Raw genomic sequence first — 9451 nt, 5'->3', positions numbered from 1 at the left:
TAATTAAAATTTGTGAATAATTGTTTAGTTCTATACTCATGTATGATCAGACAGCAGCTCCCTAGATTTATATAACATGTGTCGTGATGTGATGTTTTGTAAAAACTGGATTCGGCTACAAACTAAATATATTAATTAATATCAATTAATCACATATATATTGTTTCAATTTATGAAAAAATATAACCTACCAAAATTATAATCTACCGAAATTAAGGTTAAATTTATTTCACCAAGCTATCTACTACAGCATCTAATCTAATAGAATAAAATTTGTGAATAATTTTTTTCATTCGGTATTCACGTATCGATCAAACAGTAGCGTTCATACAACATGTATCGTGGTGTGATGTTTTGTTAAAACTTGGCTCATTTACGAATAATATATACTAATTAATACATTAATTTACAAAAATTGATTATGCTAATCACCAATCAATCAACCATATATATATTGTTCCAATTTATAAAACATTATAACCTAACAAAATTAATTTACTTTGACATAATTATAACCTACCAAAATTATAACCTTCCGAAATTAAGAGTTAAATATATTTCGTCAAACTACCTATTGCAGCATATACATAAATTAGGTAATACACAATATTTTTTAAAATTATAATTAATACATAAATTCGTTGGTTTTCTTTTACTTTATAAGAAAAAAAAATCCTTTAAAATGTTATATAAATGATTGTAAATTAAGCATTTGAAATGCTATCAGTCAAAACATACCATAAAGGTGCATCATTTCTACATTTTATTATCACAAGTAGTTCCAAAACTGATTTAGGTTTAAATATGTTTTTGGTCCTTAATAAATACTCTTTTTTTTTACGTTTTATTCCTAATAAATTTTTTGTTTCGTCATGGATCCCTAATATTTAAAAAATTTTGTCTAATGTCTCTGTCATTAGTCGGAATTCGTTATATGCTTACGTGGTCGTTAACCAGTCACGTAAACATGTCATGTGTGATTGTTGTTTGACTAAGATTATACATAGGATTTTTTTAAAAAAGAAAAAGAAAAAACGATGTCGCTATTGCTACTTCTCCAAAACCCCCTAAACCACCCCACCGGTCCTTGACCAACTCCTCCACCAACTTCACACTGCCATTGTTGCTTCTCCAAAACCCTTCAAACCATCCCCACAAGTCCCTGATCAACTCCTGCATCATCTCCACACTGCCAGTGTTGTCACCCCCTCCCTCGTCGTCACTGCTTCTCCACAACCATGAAATAAGACCAATTTGGATCTCCGAATCCAACAATTGTTACAAATCGTGGCACCCACGAAGTCATCAAATGGACCCACCTTATTCCTCCCTTGAAACTCCATGGCAGCAACACAACTATTAACATTAACCCATTTTCTTCTTTTTCCTTCTCTTGAACCGTGACCCCCCATGGCGACAACAAATCTCCTTCTCTCAAAAATATATCATGGACCCTTTTCTCCAAAGAAAATCCTCCTATTTGTTTTCATCCTTTCCTTCTCTTCTCTTCACCTACGACACATAAGTGGGTTTGAGGGCCAAGTGTGAGGGAGGAACTGAGAGAGAAGTGAGGTTGGAGAGTTAGAGGAAGTTAGTGATGGTAGCTAGCGATGGCACGAGCAGTGGCTGGTGGCAGCGTGACTGGAGGTGCCAACGATGGTCAGTGGCTGGGTTGGTGGTGACAGAAAGGAGAACAAGAGGAGTCAACCATAGAAGCAAGGGTTTACAGAAAGAGTTCGCGACTACGAAACGTCAACGACAAGTCCCAACACCGCTACCTCCACTCAGTTTTTCGTGCTCTATGCAATGGAGCGAGTGGAATCGCATTTTGGGGTAAGGTTCTGTTGACCCTTTTCTATCCATGAAATTGTTTTGATGTGTTCTCTTAGAAATGTTATCTATGTGAATTTCTTGAGTTGTGAGTTAGCTTGGTTTGATTTGTAAATGTAAAATTGATTGAAAGGTCCTGAAAATCGTTGGTGAGGACCTATTCGCCTTTGATCTTCAGGAGTGAGGAAGTCATAGTGATAGATCCACAAGGAATGTATAGAAGAAACTATAGTGGGTTGTGTGAAAACGCAGAGGGATGTTGAATAATGATTCTATGATGCCAAAGTGACCAAGGATATTAGAGAAACAAAAATATTGAAACCATGTAATAAAATGATGTCATTTTTTTAAATGAAGAAATTACGTGTAATTTCAGTCAAACAAAAATCACATGTAGCATGTCTGTGTAGCGATTAACGGTCATGTAAATAGATAACGGATTTCGACTAACGACGGAGACCTCAAACAAAACTTTTCAAATATTAGGGACTCATCATAAAGAAAAAATTTATTAGAAATCAAACACAAAAAAATGAATATTTATCGGGAATCAAAAATATATTTAAGCTATTGATTTAATGTCAAAGATTGCTCCAAAAAAACTAATTTACGTATACTGCTCAGGATGAACCATTTGCAATTTCTTTTAAATGCAAAGAGTACATTCCGTTTAGAATTAGTCCTAATTGACAACATTTTTTTATATTAGATTTGATAACACTTCTTATAACAAAATTTTCAAAAAAAAATTCTTGTCATGCAAGGGGGTAAAATTGGTGCCGCAATTCAGAAGCAACTTATTTACATCTTTCGGTCCAAGCTAGAAGAGGGACAATTTACCTGTTGTCAAATTTTGATGTGCGTACAAATGATGAAATATTATATCATAAAGCATCCATTTAAACTGAGTTTTGAAAAGAATACAATCATTATAAAACAACATATTTCACAGAGCATTATTTGCGTGCATCCACTTACTGAAGTCTTTCGTGGGGATTTTGACCTAACTTTTTGATTGATAAAAGATTTTTGGATCAAGCTTTATGTTACTTTTTCATTTTGATTACCAAAATGTGCATGGTTTACTGATATACAATAATATCAATTTCATCTCTTTCAGATGTAATGGGAGTTCTTATCGGTATCAACATGAAAAAAAATACATGAAAGATGGTGAGAAGTCCAAACTTATAGTCTTACAACTTGATAATGAAGAATAAGTTGCCCCAAAATTATAACTATTTTTTTTACAGAAAATGAGAGTTCTCACCGGTTTGCATTGTTTCTAATATTTTCATAAAATGTAGATTTTAACTTTCTTTTTCTATCCCACATGAATTCAAAGTCACTTTTTTCTTTCCATATTAATAAATTAAAAGATATTTAAAAAAATTAATATTACATATCAATTAAAATAATAATATATTTATGTTAATTTCTTCTATAATGCACGGATTTATGTACTAATATACTTAAATGTTTAGATTTTAGTAGATTTTGTATCAAGTATCTTATTAATTAGTGTTGAATTTAATACGATGTGATGGATCAATATATTGAGCGCGTGAGATGTTTTCTAACATTTTTGAAAGATAATTTATATTCAGATTAAAAATAAATTTTAAACATTTTAGATTTTAATTATGATTGAATTAGTAGTTATTTAAAAAATGTTTGACTTTCCATATATTTAATAAATATAACTAAATTTATAAAATTATTATTTACTTTACTTTTAAAAGATAATGTCAATTAAAAAATTGCACCCATTAATTACAACAAATTCACAACAAGGTGAGAAAATATTTTTTTTGACAGAAGGGGAGAGAAAATATTGAGAAGCATTTTTAGACTGTGTGGGGGAAGAAGAGTCGCAGGAATGCAAACAGAACTAGTGGTAGTGAGAATAAAAGTTATTGGGAATACAAAAAATTTGCTCTGGTAACAGAACTACAGAAGATTGTAGTTAAGCTACGACATGATTGATTTTAACGAGAAAAAATATGTTTGTAATTGATTAATAATTGTGAATGGTTGATTGATATAATATATTTAAATTGATTTTTGATTTGTTGTAAAAAAATAATATTTAATTATGTGAAGCCTCATTACATTTATGATTATCACAAACAATAACTATCAATAAATCTATTTTATTTAATATATTGATTGATTGAGGTGTGATTAATTTTAATAGGAAAAATTAAATATAATTTCATTTCCATTATTGATGATCTTTTTTATTTTAATTAAATTTTATTTTATTTATTTTAACGGAAAAAAGAAAAAATGATTACGTGAGATCTAATTTTACAATTATTTATCATATGTACAAACAAAAAGGTAATTATGTTTTATCTAAAATATATATATATATATTATAAAATATAAAAATATTATTTTATTTGTGAATCCTCATTTGATTCATCTTTTAATTTGTATCATAAATATAACTAGTGATTAGAAATAACAAAAAAAAAATATTAAAATTTATTTTAGATTAAAAATAGATAGTTTAATGGATATTTATAAAAGAATAAAATAAATTAATTTTTTTTGTACTTGTTTGTTAACTAGTCATAATTAATAATAACTCAAACTACCTGTAATTTAAACTTATATAAATAACTTTAATTATAAATAAGTTAAGTTGCTATAATATAATTTCAGTATAAATTTAAAAATTTAAAGTTATTTATTTTTATTATAAATATATGTTTTAAAAGTGTTTGTTTTGTATACAAATATACTTTAAGTTTGTTTGTTTTAAATTTAATTTATTTTTTTTGTTTTAATTTTTTTAACGAATACCTGTACATATACTTGCAAGTATATAAACACTTATATACATGTACATATATAAAATAATATATATATATATTAAAATAAAAAGACGTTACAAATATATTAAAAATTATAATAATATAAAAATTTATAAATTATAAAACTAAGACACAAGAGAACACATGTTATTACACTAATTTTTATTTAAAGTATGTATATATTTCTTCACATTTATCTTGCAGCTTCCTAAAGTAAAGTCAGTTACACTAAGATTGTGATTGTGGAAGACAGGGCAGTTCCATTCCATCAGTTTCATATCATTTGCGTATGCGATGTAAGATTCCTCAACTTATTTGTTTTCTTCTGCATTTATCGGTTTGCTTTTTTCTTGTTTCTATTACAAGTTTACAACCTGTGTGTTATCTTTATGCTTACGCTATTTTCAGGTTTCTAATGGTCATGCCAATTGTACGTTATGTACATACACATACGTACCTGCATTTTTACGTATGCCTACATTCTAGTTTTTTTTTTTTTTTTTGTAATACTCCCTTGTTTACTTTCATAACATTAAATGTGTCCTCTGCTTATTTTATCTTGAAGGATAACTCCATTAATATTATTTTTATTTTTAAGCATGAGAAGACAGAAAGAAAATAAAAACAAGCGGGAAAAAAAAAACTGCGCCGGCCCCTTATATGATATTACTCATTGGATCAAAAACTTTCTTATAAGAAAATCGTATATATATATATATATATATATATATATATATATATATATATATATATATATATATATATATATATATATACTGTATATAAATCTAGAAACCATTGTTTGCTCTGTCACATGATATGTTTTTTTTCAGTCAACCATAATTATTAAGTTGATAATTATAAAAGGTACTAAAAATTATTCCTCTTCAAATTTAGCCGCCATGGGCTATTCCCCTAAACTTTGAGATTTATATTCGCCTAAAGCTATGTTTCACAAAAGGATGATAAAAGTAAGAAAAAAAATTGAAAAGAGAGAATAAGAAAAAAAAATCGTGTTAATCAATTGTTTAAAAAAATAATTGATTGTTTTGAGTGAAAAATGAGTTTTATGAAAAATTAATTACTTTTTGTTATATAGAATATGAAATTTTTTAATAAGCCAGAATATGAATGTCAAAAATATAGAATATAACAATCAAATTACAGAAAAAAAAATTAAATAGTTTTTAGTAAAAAAAGAAAAAGTTGATATAGTTAAAAATACCGCCTCTTGAGCATAGAATTGAAATTAAAACTTATCGATTCATATTTTTCTGCTTCTTTTCTTTTAAAGAATAAACACCAAGCAACACTATATTTAAAATTAAACACAACTGACACAAGCAAGATTTAGGTTAAGTCTTGTGAATAAAAAAATAATTAAGAGAGATTTTACTAAAAAAATGATCCGTCAAAATCTTTAGTAAATATTAGTCACTAAAAAGATGATGAATACTTTGTAACAAACTACCAATGATATGGTTTAAAATAAATAGATGCTAAAAATCTAGTTTGGTTCCTTTTTTTTTTATAAATAAAAACTTAGCTTGTTTAACAGTTTAAGAAAAAAAAAATTCAGCCTTTTTTTCATGTGAAGTCGGTGAATGGCTAATAAATGATCAATGTTGATGAAAAAAAATTGATATTTAATACATTATTTTTATATTTTTTCATTTGATAACTAAATAAAATTACACACAAATCTTATATTACTTACCTTGCAACTTTCACCTACCTTCCATTTAGGAAAAAAATTCTCACCAGCTTTTTTCCCATGATTTCGGTGAATGGTTAATATCATATATATTTACCTCAAAGTAGTTTTTTTTAATAATAATATATGAATAGTAAAAAGGTTTTGATTTAAAAAATAAAATTTCACTTATACTAATATTATTTATTTAAAATATATATTATAAAATATGCTCTAATGTAAAAATTTTGTATTTTTTGTTCTACAATTTATACATAACACTAAAATTGATATATTACGTTAATAAATGAAGTTAACATTATCTTATTTTTATTTTCTGAATTTTAATTAAGTTGAATTTAAATTAAATAAATAATTTATCAAAGTTGCATATTAAATAAAAATAAAAAATATCATTAAAAATGTGGATCAACTATATGTGATTATATTTCAGCTTAATTAAAAATATCACGTTGAAGTCTATACAGTCGTATTAAATACTTGAAAAAAAAATCTTTATAATTTATGATAATTTCATCCGATTCAAATCTAGAGACATGTGTTCAACACTAAAATATATATATAAAAACAAAATGAAACCCAAAGATAACCCTGTCCTAGATACACCTTTACCTTACTCCATCATGTATTCTATCAAGTTGTATACAGTCATCTCCCTTTTCAAGTTACTGTTAACCAAGAAAATTTTACAGTAGTTGGTAGGTGATTCGATTTGGATCATACTAGTAACTTTGCGTTGATGGTCTAAAGGGTTATTATGACCCAAGTCGAGGTTAACTCCAAAACCAAATGGCCCCCACACCCACACCTAAAGCGTGTTCTCCCTAGTTCCCAAGCCAAACTGCAACACCGTCTTAACCTCCCAACCAACCAAAACCCGCCACGTCACCAAGCCCCTCACTCTCCACCGTCTGATCAATCAGCCTCTTAGGTGGACCCGGGACAGTGTAAGCCATAAGCAACCGAAAAACTCTATATAAATGAAAGCACCAAGCATGTTATTTTTCTCTCACATTAATGTTTGTTTGTTTGTCTGTCACGAGACTCATACATTGTGCTGCCAATTATAGTAACTCTCTATTTCTCTTTCCATCTCTCAAGTTCTGAAGAAGAAACATGTGTGGAGGTGCTATCATCTCAGACTTCATTGGTGTGAAGCGTGGCCGCAACCTCGCCGCGCAGGAACTATGGTCTGAGCTTGACCCTTTCTCTGACTTCCTTGGCTTCGATACCACCAATTCCAAAAACCAACCACCCCTGCAGAAAATTCCAGACAAAAAAGGTATGTACCTTATCAAAATCAATTTTACTGACAGGATCCACCTATCACTTTCTTGTTCTTCCATGTTGTTCTGTTCTTTTTTTTTCTGATCAGAGATCAGGATTATCTCTCAACCATAGTTACTAATTCATTCGTGATACACGTGATTCTTGTTGATTAAGAAAATTTTACACACAGAACAAAATGGAAGAATGGACGAGTTCTCTTTCAAAATAGAAAAGTGATGTTTTGAGGTCTAATATAGTAATATATACGAAATTCTCTTTGTATTAATCTGTTTATGTCAAAAAATAGTAGTAGCTTTCAATTTTTTTATTAATCCTGTCTGATCTGAATATGATCATTATAAGCAGTTAAACGTTTTTCTCTCTCTTAAATATGCTTAAAAATCACTGAATTTATATGAAGCAAATAAGTAAGAGTATGTTTGAATAGAAAATTTTAACTAAGAAGAATAATTTATCAAAGAATTTAAATTTCTGTAATTTAGAATTCATTGTTTGAATGTTTTTTTTTTAAGAATTTAAAATTTTAAAACAGAATTTTAAACAACTAAAAATCATGTAGAACATCGATAAGATTTGAGTGTAGAAAAATACACGTATAACTAACACATTAATCATTAATTTTCTTTTTTCATTTATTTTTTTCACCTTTATAATTTTAATTTTTTTTATCCAAACATAAAATTTTAAAAATAAAAAAATTTCAATTGAAGTATTTGAAATTCTTAAAATTTAAAATTTTTCAAAATTTTAAATTTCTTCGTTCAAACACACTCTAAATATTTTTGAATATTTTTAATGGGGTTTGGGTTTGGGTTCTCGTGGTATATTAAGAGGTGGTGTACTGGTGTTTGTTGAGTAAGTTCAAAAGTAAAGTTGAAGCTTTCTCTAATTTGACATTAAAAAATACTAATGTTTCTTTTGCTCACGTTTTTTCCTTCCAATTGAAAAGTAATGGTAAAAAAAGGCAAAGTTTAATTAAAACTGTTTTTAAGAGTTTTTAACTTGAGAAAAGCAAACTCTCAAAATATAAAATAAAATACATTAGACAGAACAATCGAACTCACCCCTGATCCTATCAGACCTTATCACAGCCCTCACGCTAGTAGACACTGGACTTTCGCAGTTTCCATAAAATCAATAATAGCCATGATTATCTATAATTTATATTAGAAAAAATAAATAGTATGAAGGGTGTCACGTGATGATAAGGATTATTAACGCAGTGTTTGTTTGTTTGCACGTGACAGTGGTGTCATCATGTGAGAAGAAGAAGAAAAGCGTGGTGGGTGCAGAAAAGAAGAAGAGTGATAGTGGGCGAGCTCGTAAAAACGTGTACAGAGGAATCAGGCAAAGGCCATGGGGCAAGTGGGCCGCGGAGATAAGGGACCCACACAAGGGTGTTCGTGTCTGGCTCGGCACCTTCCCCACCGCCGAAGAAGCCGCCCAAGCCTACGACGACGCCGCCATACGCATCCGCGGCGACAAGGCCAAGCTCAACTTCCCGGCCACCACCATTTCCGCCGCCGCCGCTCCGCCACCTTCCAAAAAGCAACGCTGCCTCAGCCCTGACATCATCACTGAAGAAAGCAGCAGCAGCAGCTCACATTCCACCACTGGATCCACCGGCGAAAGCGGCGGAGGAAACGACGAACTCGACCTGAAACAAATTGAATGGTTTCTAGGTTTGGAGAATGAGCTGCCTGTTAGCAACAACATTGGTGCTGAGTGGGACAACATGGATGACCTGTGGATGCTGGACGACGTCGTTGTGCCCAACCGTCACTTAATTTACTAG

General features: G+C 29.6%; 1 protein-coding gene across 1 annotated transcript; it reads left to right on the top strand.

Annotated features, from left to right (window-relative positions):
* The first annotated feature begins 7482 nt into the window (after nt 1-7482).
* Nucleotides 7483-9451, top strand: ERF5 (ethylene-responsive transcription factor RAP2-3-like). Its single transcript, NM_001256464.1, has 2 exons — nt 7483-7648; nt 8904-9451. Exons 1-2 carry the CDS (start codon nt 7483-7485, stop codon nt 9449-9451), a joined length of 714 nt encoding a protein of 237 aa, NP_001243393.1.

Source organism: Glycine max, chromosome 9, assembly GCF_000004515.6.
Source record: "Glycine max cultivar Williams 82 chromosome 9, Glycine_max_v4.0, whole genome shotgun sequence".
In the NCBI taxonomy this organism is placed as follows: domain Eukaryota; kingdom Viridiplantae; phylum Streptophyta; class Magnoliopsida; order Fabales; family Fabaceae; genus Glycine; species Glycine max.
Note: the sequence above shows the minus strand (reverse complement) of the source record. Positions and strands in the feature narration are given on the sequence as shown.

Excerpts from the sequence above, each read along its gene's own strand:
- ERF5 (NM_001256464.1), top strand. The coding sequence starts at position 7,483 with ATGTGTGGAGGTGCTATCATCTCAGACTTCATTGGTGTGAAGCGTGGC. Across the intron at positions 7,649-8,903 it reads GAAAATTCCAGACAAAAAAG|TGGTGTCATCATGTGAGAAG; the intron begins GTATGTACCTTA and ends TGCACGTGACAG.